General features: G+C 38.4%; 1 protein-coding gene across 5 annotated transcripts in view; it reads right to left on the bottom strand.

Annotated features, from left to right (window-relative positions):
• Nucleotides 1–23620, bottom strand: part of LOC126457378 (GTPase-activating protein skywalker) — a 313983-nt gene that overhangs the window by 8065 nt on the left and 282298 nt on the right. For all 5 annotated transcript variants that reach the window (XM_050093629.1, XM_050093631.1, XM_050093632.1 and 2 more), the window contains one exon: nt 14868–15026. In XM_050093629.1, coding sequence (XP_049949586.1) covers nt 14868–15026 — 159 coding nt within the window. The remainder of the gene's footprint in view (nt 1–14867; nt 15027–23620) is intronic.

The raw sequence follows: 23620 nt of genomic DNA, 5'->3' as shown, positions 1-23620 counted from the left end.
CCCTTTTTTGTGTTTGTATGATCATGGGTTCTTTCAGAGAGACAAATGTGCAGGGAGCTGGCAAACTACTTGTACACCAGATATGGAGAACGGGGTTTTACAGGATATTGAGATGAAGCTAGTACAAGTACAAGCTTCAAGCAAGTGGCCTGCCAACATTGTCTAAGCCGAAGCACAACTACTGTAAGCCAAAGTACAATTACGTATATCCCGCATGACAACCACTACTATCCCTATCACCTGCAATCCCATGGAGGTCACTCTGAACATCTGTTACGACGTGGTTGCGATGCAGCTCTGTACTGTATTCTGGGACGAATTGTTGTTGTTGTTGTCGTCACACACTGCCCATGTCCAGACACATGTTTACAGGACCTTTTCCCCCCATTTCCAGTTATGAATCTGTCTCTGCAGTCTGTCGGGTTTATTAGTGTTCAGCCCGTACATCATGAATGCTGAAACAGCCAGATGGATTTGGCTGAAATTTACAATGAAGACACATTATACCCTGTATGAACAAATACGCTAACTTTTATCCCGAAAAAGTCACTGCTCTTGTGGGATGGTCATCAAGACTATTATTCCCGTTGGTTGGTCAACATGGTTACTGTTCCCTTAGAATGTCCAATGTGACTTTTTAGCCATCCATGAAAGTCAACTATCAAATGAATGCATAAAGTTTAGCACAGAGATTAGTTTTTAACTGTTTGCACAAGTGAAGTAAATATGTACATACATCCAGGACAACAGAAACCCTCCTGTAGGATAACGTCATCACTAAACTCAGTAACAATTTAACATATGCTCATGATACATTTCACACCATGTAAAATGTTGTGGAAGTGTACTGAATTGTGATATTATTAGGATTCTTGAACACTGATTTGGATTTTCAGTCCAGATTTGATCAATTCATAGTTTTTTGATGATTCTGTTTGTTTGGCTTATTTCTGGGATTTTGATATTTGTATTTCGAACAGGTTTTTGGTTGTATATTTATAGACAATTCTTGGATTAATTATATTATTTTAGGGTTAGTTTAGTCACAGGTTTGGTTGTTGAGGTAGGATATCTTTTGACATTAGTTCTCTAGTTTAGGTATTACTTGAAAATTCAAGCTGAATCTTTTGCAGAGCTCACAATGAGCTTGGGCTATAAAGATATTCAGACAGCAAGGAAGGTCAGTTCAAGCTGAAGAGAGAAGAATCTAGCCCGCAGAGCATCAGGCAGATGCTCGGGCAGCTGAAACCTTAGCATAGGCTGATACTCCATGTTAGCAGAATGCTCACTGCATTGCATGCTCAGAATGCTGTTGAGATACCAGAGCAGTGTGATGCTTGATGACACAATATTGCAGGACGCATGGCCTCTCAGCGTGCTTCGGAGACAACCGAGAAGATTGCTTCTCGGTGTCAAGAGAATGTGGAGTGCATGGCTTCCTAGCGTGCCTCTGAAACAGCCGAAGAAGCAGATGCACACCAACTTGGTGTTGCTCAATGGCAAGCTGAAAATTGGTAAATATCTGCGAGGAATACCTGGGGTCTTTCTAGAATGTGCTTTCAACTATGATCTAACTTTTAGATTTAGATCTAACTTCAGATTTAGAGAAGCTGGTTGATCCTTTAAAGGAATTATTTTCTGGCGAGACTGATGAGTCACAGCCGTTCCTAAACTCTGGGAGTTTATTCAATAATACAGTGACTGGATTAAATGGTTAATCTGACAGTAAATGTATAATTATTACTATAGACAGTGTCAAAACTTCAATAACGATCATCACGTACTGTTGCAACAGGGTCAAACTGTGAACTGTATTGTTTCCAATACTTACTGTGCACAGCATTTTCATATTGATATGACTGTTAGACTTCAAGGACAGTTATTTTAGAACTTTAAGAAATGACTTAACTAATTATTTGTTTGCCACACATGAACTTTTGTGAATAGGGCAGTGTTAGGCCACTGCATTCGAAAAATCATATTACAGTGCACAACTGAGTGTAGTATGTGGCTGGTCGATTACCTGTGCACAATTTAATTAAGAGAGGCTGTCTGGCCATAAACATTAGTTCATTCAACAATCAAAGTACACTTAAAGTCCTGGAGCTGCAACCCTACTTTTGAACATCAACTTTCCACCTAGATTCGACAGAGGTGCAGCTGGCGAGGTCATATTTGTACAGGTAATGGTTATGCTATACCATGTTTGCCCCTCCTTTCCAAAATTTGTGATGCCCACATTAACGTGTTGTTGTGTAACATGGTCCAGGCAGTTAAATACATCTGTAAGCACATACACAAAGGCAATGACCAAATGATATTTACTATGCAGCAGTTACACTAATGCCGACCTGAGAGACGAAGTGCAGATGTTTAGAAAATGTGTAAGCAGTACCACAGTGGCATGGTGGATACTGGGCTCGCCACTTCATAAGGCACCCAGTGACACCCCTTGTGGTGCACCTTCCCAATAGTGAGCGCATTTACTTTATGGAGGCCAACTTGCAAGACTGAGTAGTGACATTGGCCATGCACAACCTCTCTTATTATGTTGTTCTGTCTGTACCAGACTGATGTCTTTGCCCAGATTTTGTTGTACACAGATGTGCTAAATATTACACATGGAACTTATCAGAGAAAGAATGGAAGCACCATCTGCAGTGCACCCCCCACTGACGGCTAGTATGGTGTGAAGGCCTTAGATGCCCTAGGCAGAATTTAAACACAGTGCACATAACACACTTTCAGTGTTACAGTGCACAGTTGCTACTGACATGCATCCGGAGCCCCATCAGTTTTTAGGCCTTCGAAAAAGTCGGGAAAAAGCTCCATTCTGGAAGCGTGTGAGATGATGGGACTTTTGGAAGATGGTGGCCTCTAGGATACTACAATGGAGGATGCTTATTGTGCCGGTCAGTGGCCAAGTTAAGATAGCTCTTTGTTATCATGTCGAGCACCTGTGAACCCTTGAGCCCCATGTAACTTTGGGCCAAATATAAAAAACATTATTGGAAGACATCACACACAAGTACCAAAGGACAGCACAGGCCACCGACGACATATATTTTTTTTGATCAAGCACTGAAACTTACTGAGGATAAAGTTTTCTCAATGGTGGGAAAATGGCTGTCTGAATTCGGCCTGCCCATTCTCCAACGAACAAGAGGTTTGTCCACTGATTTGATCAGGGAGCTCCCTTATGACACGACAGTCTTGGAGGCTCTCAAGTTGCAAAAACTAAGCCACAGCTATTACCAGGGCAAAGGTAAATTTTTAATAAAATTGTAGAAAGGCGTCTTTACTTCTTGGATGCACCAGGAGGCACTGCCAAGACGATGTTGTCGAATTTGCTGCTGGTGCAGTTGTGCAAGAACAGGAATGTCACCCTAGCTGCTGCATCACCTGGGAAAGTCAACCCTGCTCAGTGGGGGAAGAACAGCCCACTCGGTGTTCAAACTTCCACTGGATCTTGTGAGGAAGGAAATGCCCTCTTGCGATATAGATAAGAGCAGTTGTTGCGGTACTCTGCTGCAGCAGTGCAAATTGATCGTGTGAGATGAATGCTCGAGGTCACACATGTGTGCTATCAATGCACTTTCTGAATGAAGAATGTTGATGGGTGGAGTGGTGGTCTTGTTTACAGGAGACTTCTGACACTGTTAGTCACCAATTTAGCCACCGTGGTGGACGAGATCAATATGTGCCTCAAGACTTCACTGATGTGGGCACAGATAAAGAGATTGCATCTCACAAGTAGGATGAGAGTACAACCCTTCAACAACCAGGAGTACGTGCTCTTTGCTCAAAACCACCTCGAGATTGGCAAAGGCTGCATGGCAATGAATGTGGAAGGCCTAATAAAATTTGAAAGGTGCTCCTGCACTGTCAGAAGCTTGGAAGGTAACATAATTAATGAAATTTTTCCAAGCTTACAAAAAAACTTGAGCATCAAAGAGTGGTTTACGTGGAAGAGCAATTAGGGCCCCTAATAATGAATTGGTGAAAAACACCAATAAAAACGTTATTGATCTAGTACCAGGTGAGGTGACCACCTACATGTCAATCAATGCAGTGATGAGAAGTGATGACACAACTACAGATCCTGTATAATTTATAGACTTGTTTTAGTTGTCAGGAGTGTCTTCCCACAAGTTGGAGCTGAAGTTGGGTGTGCCTATAATTCTGATTTGTAACCGTGATGGACCAAGTTTGTGCAATGACACCAGGTTACACATTACAGAGTTGAAAAGGAGAAGCTCTTTCACACTAACAGGGCCAAAGGAGAGACAGTATAGAAACCGCAAATTCCTATTATGCCAATAAACTCGCCTTTCTAGTTCAAATGCTTACAGTTCCCTTTGAACGTCACATTCTCAATCACTATAAATAAGAGCCAAGGCCACACATTAATAGTGGCAGGTATTTATCTGGGCATACATTTGCTGCTCGCATGTATTGGGGAGAGCCAGAAATCTCTACATATGCACATAGAACAACAATCTTGGAACTTTGTTTAGAGGGAGATATTGCAGGAGATTTCTGGCTCTCCATAAACACCGAGATAATTATGATTTTTTTTTTGTGTTGAGCACGTCACAAACAGTCGTGAAATTATTTACTCCCTTTCTTGCCACATTTTGTGAACTGCTACTCAGTCACGTAAAAATGTTTACCATGAAGTAATTTAGATTACATGCCTATCACAATCAGAAGTATGGATAGTACGGTCTCAGCAGAAATTCTAGATATACATAAACCATTAAAAAAACTAGCTGAATGAGCAAATAAACTAGATGTGATGCCTAATAAAATGGAGCAATTGGATGAACTATCTCAAAATAATAAAAAAATAGGCAATTTACCCATAAAAATTGAGTACTGTCAAGTGTGTGGAGAAATAGTACAATACCTGATGATTGGAGAAGAGGAGACATTGTTCCCATCTTCAAAACAGGCAACAAAAGACTTGGTAAAAACTACAGAGGAATAACCTTTACGAGTCATACAGCCAAGTTTTTTGAAAGAATTTTACTAAATCGAATCAGTGAAAAGATGGAAAAGGATCTGAGTGAAGAACAGCATGGGTTTAGGAAAGGAAGAAGCACAGTACCTGATATTTTCTATCCGTCAACTGATGGAAAAAAGTTGGGAATATAACAAAAGGGTGATAATGGTTTTTATTGACATATAAAACGCACATGACTCAGATAACAGGGAAAGACTCTGGGAACAAATGAAGATAGTTATAGAAGATGGATACATTAATGAAATAAAGACAATGTACAGAGGACACAATTGTAGAATTAGAACACCAGTGGGGAACTCTGAAAACTTTGAAATAAGACATGGACTTAAACAAGGAAGAATTCTATCTCCTGCACTTTTTAATGTTGTGATGGAGGGAATGAACAGGGCAGTTTAAATAAAAGATATGGTACAAGATAAAGACAAAAAGATGATTTTTGCAGATGATAATACAGGGCAATAAAGAGGTAGATGTACAGTTACAACTAGATGCTTGGAAGGAAATAATGAAAAGGTATGGATTGAAAATAAAGAGAGATAAGAGTGAAGTAACAGAATTTGGAAGAGACAAAGGGTTCAACGGGAGTGAAATATCTAGTGATGGAAGAATAACCAATGAAATTAGTAGGAGGTTACAGAAGGGAGGCAATTTCTACCAAACGATAAAACACCTTATTTGGAATAAGGAAGTTTCAGAAAAAGCAAAACTCATGTATAAGAGTTATTACTTCCCTATTGACACGTATGGAGAAGGAACATGGACAATGACAGAAAGGGACTGCAAGCAGGGGAAAAGAAATTTCTCAGAGCAGTTAAGGGAAAAAGAAGACTGGGCAGAGTAAGGAATGTACATATTACAAAGTACTTAAAAGAGAGGTTAAGATGGTACGGGCACATTAAGAGGATGTGTGGGCAGACACTTCGCAAAATTATGGAAGAACTAAAGATGGATCGAAAAAGAACTAGAGGGCGCCCAAGAACACGGTGGAAAATGGGAGTGAGAATATCTGTGGAAAGGAGACGTGTGACCTGGCAGCAAGTGGAGGAGGAAAAGTGGTGGGAGGACCGAGCCAAATGGAGAGGACTCGTAAGCACCCAGACCTGGCAGTAGCTGGAGCGGGATCTGGATACCCATAAAAATAGATAAAATTTCCCAAATAGAGGAAACCTTAGATAATCTACCTAAGGAGTTTGAAACAAAAACAATCAAGCATTGTGATATAGCTAGAGAAGAAGTTAAAACACAGTTTAAAAATTTAAATGATAAGAAGATACAGTTAGAGAAATCATCTTCGAACAATTACGAAACTATATGCAATCAAGTCTCAGAGATTCAAGATAGGGTAGAAATATTAGTACTATACAAAAAAACTTATTGAAATTTCTAGTGCTTCAAATACTTTTTAACTGATTTGGAGAAGCATCTAGAGAAAAGGTACAGAAAAAAGTACATGAAAAATTAGGTACCAACAGCGTTACTTCTAATTCTATGGGCGATACTATTTATAATAAGGGTGAGTTACAGAAATTATGGAATGAATTAGAAGATACTAAACAGGGACTTAGAAGCACAATAGTTACATCTAACATAAGATTATTGCCCTTAGTATTAGAAGAATTACAAATGGGAAATGGAGTTAGTTGTGCTAAGTAATTTCCAAAGAAAAGCATCCAACATATTTCATAAGAGTATTTTCTCGATCCATGCCTCAGAAATGGGAATAAATTTTGCACTAGAACATTTACTATCTAATGCAGTGGAATGGGGAAGAATTTAAACTGTGGGAAGATTTCCAGGGAACATTTAAGAGCAAGTGTTGGTCCACAAGAAAAAAATAAATTTTGCACTAGAACATTTACTATCTAATGCAGTGGAATGGGGAAGAATTTAAACTGTGGGAAGATTTCCAGGGAACATTTAAGAGAAAGTGTTGGTCCACAAGTTCACAAGAAAAGCTGACACTACAGTCGTTAGATACTAAGCACTATGATATCTTGTGGGGTACATATAAATACTACATTGAGTGGCATCTGACTAGGTCTAAATATTTAGCTAACCCACTAGATGAAGCACACTTGGTCCAAGTGCTGGAAAGGAGACTGCCTTATTTCACATTTAAAGAAATATTACATAGTGGGTGGACCACTGTAGAACAATTATTGACATTTGCGGAAGGTTTGGATACCCTAAATAAATAAAGAGGCCTTTTAATCATGCAGAAAATAAGAATACAGGAAATGGAAATACAGGGAATGTATTGGCAGTTACACATCAAAATTTTCCAGGAAAGGAGGGAGGGAGAGAGAGAGATTGGGGGGGGGGGGAGAGGGAGGGAGGGGGAGAGGGAGGGAGGGGGAGAGGGAGGGAGGGGGAGAGGGAGGGAGGGGGAGAGGGAGGGAGGGGGAGAGGGAGGGAGGGGGAGAGGGAGGGAGGGGGAGAGGGAGGGAGGGGGAGAGGGAGGGAGGGGGAGAGGGAGGGAGGGGGAGAGGGAGGGAGGGGGAGGGGGAGGGAGGGGGAGAGGGAGGGAGGGGGGGGAGGGGGAGAGGGAGGGAGGGGGAGGGGGAGGGGGAGGGGGAGAGGGAGGGGGAGGGGGAGGGGGAGAGGGAGGGGGAGAGGGAGAGACTAATTTTTGTTGGATGGATAGGAGACCAAATAATGATTGCAACAGAAAGAGAAATAATAGCAAAATGAATAATTCACAGGTTTTTGTAACCAGTGACTCAAGCACCATTAACACTACAGTAGCACAGAATGCATCCCATGTCAAACAAAGTACATATACAACCAACAGTCCAATAATAGTATCGGAAAATGGGCACCATGCTGGGATGTGGGAAAAGATCCAGGAAGTAACAAAACTATCGTAGGCCCATCACCTGGAAAATTAATTGTATTTACTCATATGATACCTACAAAACAATGATTATCATTAGGAGATAACATAAAAGAGGACGAGCAATTAAAAACCAGCAATCAGGAGAAAGGTATTACATATAAATGTTGATATTTATACAGACTCAGGAGGCGAAATTTCATTAATTTCACAAGAATACCTGCATACTATTTGAAAAAAGAATAAATTTCCCTATTACTGGTGACAAGGGTATTCATCATAGGAACAGTGGATAGTAAAGGAAAGCAAATTAAAGAGAAACTCGTCTGTCATTGGAGATAAGTGGTGTTGAATTTATGCAGACACTATTAGTAGTACCCAATGTGAACCTCCAGATACTGCTAGGTCTACACTGGTAATTAAAATATAGAGGAAAACTTGACTTTGATTATAAAGTGTTATACTGGATCAAGGAAAGTTCTAACCATATTACACTGTTGAAAATAAATAAGTTATTAACTAATAGGGATTTATTACTAGTTAGCAGATGATGATGAAGAAACAGAAAACCTGAAAGGGTGTTAGAAAAAATAATGACTAACTCTCAGCAATTTAACCTATTAATTGGAGAGCAACAACATGATTTGTATATGGTCTTAATGAAATATGAGAGTGTATTTTCTGAAAAATCAGCAGTGATTGGCAATTATGTTTGTCAAATTAAGATAAGAAATAAGGGACCATTTTTTGGAAACCTTACCCAGTTCCCTTAAACTTAACACCAGCAGTGTATGAGGAAATAGAGAAAATGACAGAAAATAAGTTAACCGAAAGAAATGTAAGTGCATGTAACAAACCTTTGCTTGTAGTAAAGAAACCAGCGGGAGGGGTGCGATTACTGGCATTTTAGTTCAGTTGGTTTGACTGCCCAGTATTGGCAGGTTAAATTACATGAAACCTCACAAAAATATACTGCATTCAGTTTCAATGAAAAGTCTTATCAATTTAAAATCTTACACTTTAGGTTAAGTATTTCAGTATCAGTGTTCATACAAGCACTAGATGAGGCACTAGGTAAGGAACTGCTATAAGTATTAATTATTTATGTAGACGATATATTAATAGTATCCAGGATGTGGGAAGAAGACTATGTATTATTAACTACAATGCTAGGAAAGTTTCAGGAAAAGGGTATCACAATTAAGATAGCAAAATCCCATTTCAGAAGGGAAGAACTGAAATTCCTACGAAATTTAGTAGAGGTGAAGAGAGTAAGATCAGATCCTAAAAGAACAGAGGCCAAGACCATCCAGAGCCACAAAATGTAAAACAATTACACTCGTTTCTGTGTTCAGTCGGATTCTATCGTCGCTATATACAAGGCCAACCAATGAAAGTTCCAAGATTATTATCATTACTGAAACAAAGACAAATTGCAGCATCTGAAGCACTCTGTAATATTAAGCAGGCATTGATAAATGTACCAATTTTGCAACATCCTGTAATGCATGAAGCCTTTACGTTAGAACTGACGATTCTGAATTTGATATCGCATGTGAACTTTTTCCAGGGTGAATGGAATCCCAGTCTTGATAAACTTGAATTAACTATATAGAGACAGGGAAGGAATTATCAGCTATTATGTGGAGTATAAAAAAGCTCATTTGGGAGTCCAAGATCCTAATATATTAAGATCATTGCCATTCTCTTTCCTTATGGAAAGCAGATTACTACACAACAGATTAATGAGATGGGGATTATTCCAATAGGAATACCAAATAGAAATTAAATACAAAAATGGTTCAAAATATGTACTATCAGATGCATTATCATGAATACCTTCAGGTGTGAATGACATAACAAGAACTTCTTGACAATAAGTTATACAAATGATAAAGTAAGAAAGTTCGCATTAAGAATACAACAAGGTATAAGCACTGATGTATAATTTACAGACAAACTACAAAAATGTGAAAAAACAGCACATTGGTAGAAGATAAATACATTTGGATGATAAGGGTAGAAGCACTATTCTGGAAGTTATGTAACAATAAAGCACAGTGGAAGCTATGTATTCCAAAAACCCTAGAAAATGAATTAATACAATTCACACATAAAGAAAATGGACATTTTGGAACACGCAAATGGCTTAAACATATGAGTAAGTTTTATTATTTTAAGAACTTTAATAAAAAATAAGAAAAATAATTAGAACATGTGAGATAAAACCAAAAAGTCAAAGAAGATTGCAACCATGTATCATTCAAGATAATACCGAAAGCTCTGTATGATCTTGCAGCAGCAAATGTTTTTGGATAGCTACCAATAAGAAGAGGAGGAGTAACAAATATTTTTGTCTTAGAGGAATGATGGCCAAAATATGAAAATTATATCTTACAAAGAAGGCAACCACGGACACTAAAAACTGCTTGGAAGAATATTTTATAGGTACAAGAGAACCAAACAGATTATTGACTGACAATGGGTCACAGTTTATGAGTATCAGTTATGAAGAATTTTTAGCTTGCGAAGGAGTTAAACATGTATGTATATCAAAATATCATTCACAATCGAACCTGTGTGAGAGGATTAGGAAGGAAATTGGTCATTTATTTTGACTGTATTGCTCTGACAAATACACAACTTGGCATCAGAAGAGCCCAGAGTTCTAAGTAATACTGAACACACTATCATACATCAAAAGGACTGTCCCCTTACGATGTATTAGATAAGAATTTTACCGCAGAACTTCTGCCAATGCTATTTAAATGGCCATCATTAAGAAATATAACTTCTGAGACGCTACTAAGATAGTAAATGACAATTTGAATAGGCAGGCAGACTTAACAGTATACAAATACAATGAAAGGGCACATATACCATCAATTAATATAATTGATTAGTACTAATAAATGAGTACTGTCAGAGTTCAAATATAAATAAACAGATGAGTAAGATTTTCCCAAGATATGCTGGACCTTTCAAGATAACAGGGCTACCACACCCCAAAGCAGTATTTCTGATTGATTCCAAAATGGGACACAAGAAAGAACTTGATAAAAAATAAATGTTTAGATCCTCAGGATGATTTGCCCTCTTTGCAGGTTAGGTGGAGTGACGCCCAGCAGGTTCTGGGTTAACTGCCTCATTTTTTCCCCCCACTTTACTTCCGTATGAGGCAATTTCTTCCTCTTTAACTACTGTATTGTCTTTCAACTTTCTCCTACTATCTTGGAGAGATTTTGCTAACGTGAAGGGTGTCAGTTAAAAAGTTACAGATATACCTACAGAATTTAGAATATGTAAGTATAGTGTAAAAATTATATATAAAAACAAAGATGAGGTGACTTACCGAACAAAAGCGCTGGCAGGTCGATAGACACACAAACAAACACAAACATACACACAAAATTCAAGCTTTCGCAACAAACTGTTGCCTCATCAGGAAAGAGGGAAGGAGAGGGGAAGACGAAAGGAAGTGGGTTTTAAGGGAGAGGGTAAGGAGTCATTCCAATCCCGGGAGCGGAAAGACTTACCTTAGGGGGAAAAAAGGACAGGTATACACTCGCACACACGCACATATCCATCCACACATACAGACACAAGCAGACATATATATATATATATATATATATATATATATTATATAAGTATAGTGTAATGAATATAATAGAGGGAAACATTCCACGTGGGAAAAATATATCTAAAAACAAAGATGATGTAACTTACCAAACGAAAGCACTGGTATGTTGATAGACACATAAACAAACACAAACACACACACAAAATTCAAGCTTTCACAACCCACAGTTGCACGTCTGCAACTTCGCAGGTTGGCACTATGACACCAACACAGACGGCAACGCCGGTGCTGTGAATATCTACGAGCAATGTTGTAGATTCTGGCCATTTGATGCCGAGCAGACGACCAAACAACACTGTTTCTATTTCATAGTGGGCGAGCCACTACTTGTAACTTTGTAACTTGATGTGCAGCTTCGCACCTACATGCTCAGTACATAGTAAATCAACTTTTAATTGCAATACCAAGTGTTCTACCTCACCTGCTCCTCCTAGCTTACTAAATTCAGCCTACCCTTCTGTTAACAGGAGCACACACACGTGCTGCCTGCTAGGCAGGATACAAAAGTGGTGACCCCAATTTATCCTCAATATGTTGGCAAAAAGATATATTTAAACCCAGGGTATACTTAAAACACCATCCACAATTGTGCAAAACGCATTTTCTGAAAATTATTTCAAGCAGTTAGTTCATGAGCCCACACAAATAGTAAACGGTTGCGTAAACACACATGACCTCTTAGCACCAAATAACCCTGAGCTAATGACGAGCATCAAAACCGATACAGGGATTAGTAAATACGGATTTGTCATAGCGGAATTGAATATTGTAGCCCCCAAATCCTCCAAAAATAAACAAAAAATATACCTATTGAAAAAATTAGATTAAAATTCACTTGAGGCCTTCCTGAGGAACAATCTGCACTCTTTCCAAATTAACAATGCAAATGCAGACCAGATGGGACTTGAATTCAAAGAAATAGTACTGAAAGGAATTAAGATATTTATACCAAATAAATTAACAAACAACAGAGCTGATCCCCCTTGGTACACAAAACGGGTCAGAACAGTGTTGGAGGAATAATGAAATAAGCATGTCAAATTAAATCGAATACTAAATCTCCAAGATTGGCAACCTTTTACAGAAGCTCAAAATTTAGCACCAAAATAAACGTGAGATATTTATAACAGCTTCCACAATGAAACCTTATCTCGAAACTTGTCAGAAAATCAAAAGAGATTCTGGTCATACGTAAAGTCGGCAAGACACAGTCGGTACCTTCTCTGTGCAATAGTAATGGAAATATTATCTAAGACAGTGCTGCGAAAGCAGAGTTACTAAAAACATAGCCTTTCAATATTCCTTCACCAAAAAAGACAAAGTAAATACTCCAGAACTTGAACCAAGAACAGCTGCCAACATGAGTAACTGAGAAGTAGAAATTCTCAGATTAGTGAAGCTACTTACATCTCTTATTAAAAGCAAGCCTTCTGGTCCAGAACGTATACCAATTAGGTTCAGAGTATGCTGATGCAACAGCTCTATACTCATCAATCATTTAACTACCACTCGCTTGACAAAAGATCCATATCGAAAGAAGTAGAAAGAAACACAGGTCACACCAATATTCAAGAAAGGTAGTAGGAGTAATCCACTAAATTACAGGCCCATATCATTATCATTGATATGCAGCAGGATTCTGGAACATATATTGTGTTTGAACATTATGAATTACCTCCAAGAGAACAATCTATTGATGCACAAGGCAACACAAGTTTAGGAAACATCGTTCTTATGAAGCACAACTAGCTCTGTATTCACATGAAGTATTGAGTGCTATTGACAAGGGATTTCAAATTGATTCTGTACCGTACAACCATACAAGCGGCTTGTAGTGAAATATGAAATTGTGATCTTAGGGAATATCATCTCAGTTATGTGACTGTATTTGTGATTTCCTGTCAGAGAGGTCACTGTTCATAGTAATTGACAGAAAGTCATTGAGTAAAACTGAAGTGATTTCTGGCATTCCCTAAGGTAGTGTTACAGGTCCTTAATTGTTCTGTATCTATATAAACAATTTAGGAGACAATCTGAGCAGCCGTCTTAGGCTGTTTGCAGATGGTGCTGTGGTTTATTGTCTAGTAAACTCAACACAAGATCAAAATAAATTGCAAAATAATTTAGCAAACAAAAGGTATGAAAATTGGAAATTGACCCTCAATTATGAAAAGTGTGTAGTCATCCACACAAGTGCTAAAAGGAATCCATTGAACTTCGATTACATAACAAATCATTCTGATCTAAAGGCCATAAATTCAACTAAATAACAATGAATTATAATTAGAAACAATTTAAGATGGAAGGAACACAGAAAATGTTGTGGGGAAGGCATACCAAAGACTGTGGTTCATTGGCAGAACACTTAGAAAATGTAACAGATCTACAAAACAGACTGCCTGCACTAAATTTGTCCGTCCTCTTTTAGAATACTGCTGCACAGTGTGGGATCCTTATTAGATAGGATTAATAGAGTACATCGAGAATGTTCAAAGAAGAGCAGCACATTTTGTATTACCACGAAATAGGGGGGAGAGTATCACAGACATGATACAGGATTTGGGATGGACATCAATAAAACAAAGACTTTTTCGTTACAGCATAATTGTTTCATGAAATTTCAGTCACCAAGTTTCTCCTCCGAAAGTGAAAATATTTTACTGACACTGACCGACAGAGAGAGAAAGGATCATAATAAAATACAGGAAATCAGAGCTCACACAGATTTATATAGGTGTTCGTTTTTTTCCGCACGCTGTTCAAGAGTGGACTAATAGAGAATTATTATAAAGGCAGTTTGATAAATCCTCTGCTGGCACTTAAGTGTGATTTGCAGAGTATCAATGTAGATGTAGATATTGCAATTTGTGAAACATTCGCAGTAACTGCTCTCAGGAAGGAAATTTTAAACTGAGTCATGTATGTGTATTTGGCTTTATATGACATTGGTTCAAAATGGCTCTGAGCACTATGGGACTTAACATCTATGGTCATCAGTCCCCTAGAACTTAGAACTAATTAAACCTAACTAACCTAAGGACAGCACACAACACCCAGCCATCACGAGGCAGAGAAAATCCCTGACCCCGCCGGGAATCGAACCCGGGAACCCGGGCGTGGGAAGCGAGAACGCTACCGCACGACCACGAGATGCGGGCTATATGACATTGAAAACATGGAAAAGAGTGAGGAATCAAACAGAATGAGTTCACTCAGCCTCAAGAACTTGAGAAAACAAAATTCAGCATAGAAGAAAAAAAGGATGTTTTTCTTCATAATTACAATAAAGTTAATGAACAATGCAACACAAAGTGAGAAAGTTTTATGAAAACCAAACAAAAAATTTTTTGACAGTACAATAATACCTCATTGTTGCAAGTCTTTATCATCAGAAGTGTGGGTTCATGGTGTTCCACACGCACGAAGAAGGTAGTTAAGCTACAACCATGTTCCTCTGTAGTGTATAAAAGAACTGGCTGGTACATTGTTATTCTCACTGGCAGCCAAGACCACAGAGTAATGAGCTGTAAGAAAGAAAGGATAATGTTACGTATACAGAAAACCGTAGGAATTAATCCAAATACAGGTATAAAACATAAGTTTATTTCTTAAATTTCTAAGTAGGTGAAGACACCCCATTAATTATGAAGAACAAATTTTATGGGCACTTATGAACAAAGAACAGTTGAATCACTTAGAATAAATGTTCCAAAGATTTAGCTTAGCTTCAATCAACTGGATTCAGAGTGATATAACAAATATGGAACTTCTCCGTATGAAAGGTTTTAATTCCTTAATGTTTTATATTATATACATCATCATATTATATACAGAATGGTCAGAAACAGTCTGTAGAGCTTGTGTGAGTATTGCACAGTGTGGTGTACTGAGAAGTAACTCTTAGGGAAAAAAATGTGGTATGTTGCATGGTTTTAGAGTTAATTAGCGTAGAAGTTAGCCAATCAGGACATTGCACAGGTAAATTAAAACAGCCCACCAGAGATAGTGCCACCAAATGTGTTCTTTAGTTGGTTTCTTAAACTCAAACAAGACAGTGATACAAGAATTGGACATGGGACTGTAAAAAGGATCAAACCCAAACCAAAGGCTGAGCATCCTCATGTGCTATCATCTACACTAAGAGTCTGATAGGCTAACTTTGAAAGCAATTAAGTCTGAAACGACACAACAGAGAGATTTTTTTCATAACAATTATTTCCTATGACAGCCTACCCTGCAAACACCCCTACAAGATTTTCAGGTTGTTTCTGACCACTTTGTATATATGAGGGTTGACTGAAAAGTAATGCCTCCACCTTCGTAACTCTTCAACAGTTGGCAGGACTGGTATGTGGCAGGTACTGGCTTGTTCCGTAGCCTCTTCTCTACTGCTCCAGTTGGTGGGAAGCTTTAGCATTGAAAGGTTGTGTTGTTACAGTGTAAAGTATGGAACCCTGTGTAGATGGTCAGTCAATGTGATTTAAGCAATGTGCAGTCACTCAATTCTTGACAGCAGAAGGTGTCACCCCACAGGAGATTCATCAGAGAATGAAAGCATTTTATGGTGATTGTGTTGATGTGAGTACTGCGCGTCATTGGGCGAGTAAGTCTAAAGATTTTAAGGTGGGAACATCTGACCTGCGTGACAAACAAAGAGTTTGACATCCTGTGACAGCAACCACTGAGTTTCACAAGCAAAATGTTGACAGACTGATTCAGGACGATCGTTGTATCACTAAGAAAGAAAATGAAACCACAATCGGCATTTCACAAGAACGTGTGGGTCACATTATTGCTTTGCTCGGCTATCTGAACACCTGTGCATGGTGGGTACCCCGGATGCTGACTCCTGAAATGAAAGCACACGGACTTGAAATTTGCCAGGAACTTCTCTCCGTTACAAGAATTAAGGTGACACTTTCTCCATTCAATTGTGACAAGAGATGAAATGTGGGTACACCCTTACGACCTGGAGACGAAACGGCAGTCTATGGAATATCGACACGAAGAATTCAAGACGCAGCCCTGAGACGCAGGTGATTTTATGCATGTTGATTTCCTTGATCGTGGAACAACAATAAATTCATCACAACACTGCACACTTTGAAACAACGACTATCAAGGGTCCAAAAGCAAAAGGGAAATGTTTTCCTGCAGCATGACAATGCCAAACTACACACTTCATGTGCCACCACACCAGAACTTCAGGGACTGAATCTTACCACTGTACGGCATCCTCCATACAGTCCAGATTTAACACCGTCTGACTTTCACATGTTCCCGGTAAATGAAAGACAATCTGCGAGGTCGTCATTATGCTTCTGATGAAGACTTTGATGGAACTGTGAGACTGTGGTTGCGGAAACAGTGTGTCGACTTCTTCTGTGACGGCTTCAAAAAACTTGTTCATCATTGGCAGGAATGTATCCAATTGGCTGGTGATTATGTGGAAAAGTGAATATTGGTAATTAAAGATCACATTCTAACAATTACTTCCGCATTTGATTTATTAAAATACTCCCATCCAAATCCAATTAACGAATGTGGAGGCATTACTTTTCATTCAACCTTCGTACTAAGAATGATTATCTACAGTAGTATCCTCTGTCATGTGATAATTTCAGTGACTCCAACAGAACAAAGTCATAAATGTGACCTATCAAGTAAATTGCAGATTTTGATACGATTTTTACACAGAAATATCCACCACAAACTACTATGTCAGAAAGAATAGCTACAAATAAACCACCTGCACTAACAACATGAAGCACCTTGTTGCTGATCATCCTATAACAGCAGTAACTCAGTTGTTTACATCATCATTTGGCTCATAAGAAATCCCTCTCAGCATTTGTGCTTCCAAGCTCCAACAAGTATTTGGCTCCTGATATACATGTATCTTAAATAATGCTACTGTCTGCTGGGAAAATGTATTTCTTAATTGTGCACAAACAATTTTCCATGATTCTCCGCAATACTCCTTCCTCACTGTTTCTATTTACAATCTGAATTACGTATTTCACTGGCACTGGAGCAGTCTGCAGTGGTTGTTTTTGTTTTCTGTTATTTTAAGCCCCTTGTGCCATTTTTCCATTATGATGCTTTTCTGCCGATTTTTATCTTACGGTTTCTTTTTATCGTGTAGTTTCCTCAGAGTCTATTTCTCACTTTTGAATTGCTAGTTCCAGCAAATCATTGTTAGTTCTCTGGATTCTGAAGCTACAAGATTAGTCCAACATCACTTCTAAACCTTTCCCTACTCTTTGAAATCCCCCCCCCCCCCCAGAAACCCACACCCACGGATGCTGGTCAGCCACGATCTTCTATTGTCTCTTTATGGTAGTTGTTAAGATGACAATCCTCAGCTGTTCCAGATACTGAAAATAATCAATGTTGACTTCCAACTTAAAATTTGAAGTGAAATGTTATCTGCAATGCAAAATAAATCAATGACAATACATGCTACAGCTTTGTACATTTATATTTCAATGAAATATTGGTATGGAATGGCTCAACGTACACTGCACAAAAAGGTACTGTTTACATTAGACTGGTACAAAAATAAAGTGAAACAAAAAGATAATCACAGTGTGCATCACAGTAATAAACATTCATGTAATAACACAAGCATGGTACAGGTATTATGATACCTGCTACTATTTTTGTTAAGTGATTTCAGTACACTTTCCCTAAATCTTTGTAGTTGCCTTGCATGGGCAAAGTGTATAAACTCACAGGAATAATAATCAGCAGGGAAATTCTGGTCAAACTCATGATTGCCCAATGGTGGCTTGGATTATAAAACAGATACAAAAATACTGGATGAACAGTCATCAGAGGTACTGCACAGAGAAAGTCTTGGAAGAAGAGACACCTAAGATACCATGGCAAAAGCAGTTCACAACTAGCAAGTAAAAATATGGCAGTTATACAACCATTGTGTGAACTGGAATGGTGAAACAGGCTTGGCAGCTTGGAAAACAAGTAGAAGTAATTGTATTTACAATGTTGCTGATGGAAAGTAAGCAGTACAGGTTGACTAACTACAAAGTATTTCCTCTACAGTATCTACCCGAGCAGAAGAGTATAAGGAGGGATACAGCTGCAATAAAATATAATTTGTTGTTATATGTATTAACGAATGTGTCTGAACTTCTACTACAGGAATAATCTTGTAAGTCACCTATGCACTACTCATAATTCACCCACAGATGAGTGGTTGCCTGATGTAATTTGTGTCTACTGCTACTACAGCAGCAAGGAAAGTGCCTTCAACAGGCGAGCTTTAAAACTCTTCGCCAGAAAACAATTACACAGTCATGTTGCTGCCTACAAGAATACTGATAACAATGAGGAGGTAGAAGTGACAGATAAGGACATGGACATGATACCACTGCACTGGTGCAGCTACAACTGCAGTTCGTATAATGTAGGAATGTGGAGGATCTTGACTCTTTATAAGGAGAGAACGTAAATGTAGTGTCATGTCCAAAAGAAAAATACATCATTTTAATCCTGCGGCCACTATGAATCAAGACACAAAGGAATTATAGACACTGGCTGCCAATAGGATTAATCAATGAGGCAAGCTCAAAATTCCGCTAAGGTAGCCATGCAGATGGTGCAGTGGCCAGCTCATCTGCCTAATAAGTCTGAGACCTAGGTTTAAAATCCAGGTCCGGCACAAATTTATAACTTGCCCACTGACATACACCAATGCCCCTGGCAGCTAATGTCTGTAATTCCTTTGTGTTTTAAAGGAGTGAATGCTCATCAGCTGGGCTTGATCTTAATTTTGATCATGCAAAGCTCTCTTCTACATCTTTAACACTCCAGTGTTTATGGTGGTACCATGATTTCTTTATGATCTTGTAGTTGGAATTTTTCTACTACTGCTGGTGTTACATTATGCAACAGACTTGGACACACTCCGACTTTCTTCAATTAAATTATCAGGTGCAGTATCTGTACCACCCTTCCCCTACCTCAACTGCACTGACACTGTTATGTAATAATGTGCCTTGTGCTTGAATGAATGATGATTTTTAAGTGTGTCCATCTGGAACAAGTGTTCATTGTATTGTCCTACATTGATATTATAAGTATTCACACATGAAATAATGATCTGATGAATACTGTCATCAAACTGGATTTTGTATGATTCAGGGGAGGGGACCAAACAGTGCGACCATTGGTCCCATCAGGTTAGGAAAGGATGTGGGAGGAAGTCAGCCGTGCCCTTATGAAGGAAACACCTTGGCATTTGTCTGAAGCGATTTAGGGAAATAATGGAAAACCTAAATCAGGATGGCTGGATACGGGTTTGAACCATCGTCCTCCCGAATGGAGGTCCAGTATGCTAACCACTGCACCACCTCGCTCGGTATCAATCTCTGGACATGATCTATATTTTGCAGAACAGCTTTACTCATCACAAGCCATTTGTCTAATAGTTGGTATCACAGTTGCGAACTCTGAGGTCAAGACTCATTTTTCATTGATGGAATGATCTGAAATGAGGTCAACTCAGTCTTTGTGCACCAAATACAAAGCCGGATAAAATGTTCTACCTAAGCAATCCGTGTCAAATTGGGATAAAATTGAAATTTGAAGTGCCAAGTTTACTGATGACTTTTCGTCCCAGGCCTCTGTCACAAAAGACTTCATAACCATACAAACAAGAAGCTTCTTGACTGAGTGACAGAAGTGACTTGTTATCTGACAAGATGTCATCACACAGAAAGAGTTGCATAAGGCTGTGGAAACTACACAACAATTATTTATTTAAAGTGGTTTTTCTTAAAACGTACCATTTGGTAGAATGGCTGTTCTTGTGAATTACAGTCTTGGAAAAACACAATATTTATCATACCTCAGCAATGCTGATTCTCAATATAGATATTATGAGGTTACCAGGGAAACATGGTCCGTGTGTGAGAAAAAGTTAAGCAATACATTAGGAAGAAGGTATATTAGACAAACAAACAAACACACACACACACACACACACACACACACACACACGCACACACACACACACACACACCTCGTACCATGATGTGTCTCAAGAGTTAGGCTACTTCCATCAAGGAAGAATGCCATCATCAATCATGGTCTGAAAGAACATGCAACAGCTAGACTCGAAGTATGGGTTTCTAGTTTTCATCTACAGAGTTTTTATATTAACCATTTCTGCCATCAGCAATCCAAGGATTCTGGTTGAAATTTTCATGCCAGTGTTAGATTTCGCAAACAAAACTGACAGGAGACATGCTGAAATAGTGGTAAGTTCTATTAACAAAGGGCTCATATTTACTCTGTTGCATACAACTACAGTTCTCTATTTTGTGTATATGTCTGTATCCACGAAATACCTATTCATTTACAACAAACATTGAAGTTTGAATGACAATATTATGATCATCACTAAGCTAGCAATGTGCATGTGAACAATAGCACACTACAATCTGTCTTCAAAGTAAGGAAAGTGCCCCCCCCCCCCCCCCCCCCCCCCCCCACACACACACACACACACACACACACACACACACAGTATTAGGTCAACATTGTTCTAAATTTAATGGAATTTCTGAAAAGTTCAGGATTTATTTTAAGTGATATACTACTTGGGACATTACAGAACTTATATCACAAGTGCTCCACACTGCACTGAAAAGTTTCAGTACATAACTGGACCCTCCTTTGGGACATTCTCACAAACACATTTAGAAATATCATGCCGTAGGAAGGAGGTCAGAAGGTGGGGAAAAAAAAAAAAAAAAAAAAAAAAAAAAAAAAAAAAAAAAAAAAAAAAAAGTATGATAACAACAGAATGAACTAAACATGTCTGTGGATCTATAAGTAACAAATATAATATTCTATTACAAGTATAGAAAAAGAAAACACTTCTCTATCATGGAATTTGTGCCTCATAGGTGAAGCGATAACAAATGTTTATACCTACGACTAAGTCTAATGTATTCAAAAACAAGATTTAACCCTAGAACGGACAGGCTGTCTCTCCCAGACCCAGGCGATTTATGTTTTAAAAATATCCACAAAAGTAAGCCTATCACTGTAGCTTTTAGTTTTGATGCTCCTAGAGACCACTACTTGTTTTATAATTGTTCATCAGTTGATCAATAACATGGGAAGAAACATGTTCTGGGTTAGAGAGACCAAACCCATCCGTTTACATTAGCTTTTTCTGTGTAGGCACTTTTCTTGTTATAGCGACAGAGAGCAATAAAACTGCTCGAAAATGGCTTGGCAGGGCCCACTAAGTGTGGAAGAAACTGAAAAACTGTTATTAAAACGTGATAATGACAATTTGGATGTAGATCCTAATTTTGTTCCTGAAAGTGGTCACAACACAAAAAGTGAAATGAGTTACGAACAGATTGACAGCAAAGATGATATTGTTATTTCCATCAGAAACATGAGTACACATCATCATCTTGCTATCTGTCAACAGACAAACAAATTAGATGGCTGAAAATGTTCCTAACCCAAATTTTTGTACCAGATCTCACAATATAATTATGCATGTGTCAGTGGGGGAGCCAGAAATGCTACGACCATCATTGAGATGGAAACTGTTCACTGACAATTATTTGTTTGGTTTGAAAATAGAGAGCACAAATACTTATGCTGATCGTGTAAGACCTCTTTATAAAAGTGACTCAAAATACTGCACGAAACTTGGAATAAAAGAAAGAGTACAACACATTTTTTGGTCTTTTGTACATTTCTGGCATTCCTCACAGAGGTGAAATGAATAAGAAAGAATTTGGGGACATTTGTGGCACAGGGACAGAAATCTTCCCTCCAAGTATGTCACGTAAAAAGATTTAATTTTCTTTTGGGATGTGTCAGATTAGATAACATTCACACAAGAGAGGAAAATAAAAATGTAATAAACTGACTCATGTACATTATGTTATGGAAGGATTCACAAAACTGTACAAGGCCTTACACAACGTGTTAATACCTTACAGTGAATGAAATGTTACTATCCTTTTGAGGAAGTTGTTCTTTCAAAATGTATTTCCTTTCAAACCTGGAAAGTAAGAGATCAAAATATTTATCACAGCAGATGCTAAAACAGCCTACGTACAAAATTTGTAAGTATATCTGGGACTACAACCTGCAGGTTTTTTTCCAAGTGAGTAACACAGCTGATGATGATGTGCTGAAACCTGCAGAGTCAATAAACAGTACAGGAAGGAATATTATCCTGTACAACTGGTTCATAAGCAACACTGTTGCTAGGATACTTGTCAGAGATTGTAAGCTTACACTTGTTCGAACAGTGTGCAAAAACAAAAGAGAAATTCCTTTGGAATTCTTGACCCACAAGGAGAGACAAATACATTCATCCATATCCGGATTTAGCGACAATTTCAGACTGGATGTGCCAAAGAAAAATAAATGTGTAATTTTCCTCTCATCAAAGCACACAAGCAATAAAACTGGCAAAGAAATAAATAATTTGAAGAAGCCAGAGACTATTATGTTCTATAATTCAACACGGACGTGACCGCATGTTGTTGACGAGGTGTGTTCATACCAAAATACTGGAAGGCACACAAGATGCTGGCTACTGCACATGTTTTATGGCACTTTCAACATTGCTGGTATAAATGCATTTGTAGTATAGAAAGCAAACACAGGACTGGTACTTCAAGAAGGCTACTCCTTAAGCAACTGTGTTTGGAACTTATAAAACCACATATGGCACAGAGAGCTAACCAGAAGAATTTCCTACAGAACATTCAGCAGCTGACAGCAGGCATATCTAGGATTACCACTGAGAGGGAAGTAGTTCCAGAAGGCAAATGAGGTCATTGTGATAACTGCAAAGACAATAAAACTAAATATTTTTGTAAAAGACCTGGAAAGAGGCTGTGTCTGCCTCATTCTGTAATGTTATGCAAAGACTGTGCATAAAGTACAGTTAAGTAACATGTATATCCTAATGAGTGACAACCATTTTTTTAGATCGTACTGTGCACTAAAATGTGTAATATTGTGTGACAACCCTAAATTCATAACTTGTAAGAACGAAAACTTCCAAAAAGTTTTAAATGTTCAAGAATTTTTTTAAATGCTGAATAAT

Source organism: Schistocerca serialis, chromosome 2, assembly GCF_023864345.2.
Source record: "Schistocerca serialis cubense isolate TAMUIC-IGC-003099 chromosome 2, iqSchSeri2.2, whole genome shotgun sequence".
NCBI lineage: Eukaryota > Metazoa > Arthropoda > Insecta > Orthoptera > Acrididae > Schistocerca > Schistocerca serialis.
Note: the sequence above shows the minus strand (reverse complement) of the source record. Positions and strands in the feature narration are given on the sequence as shown.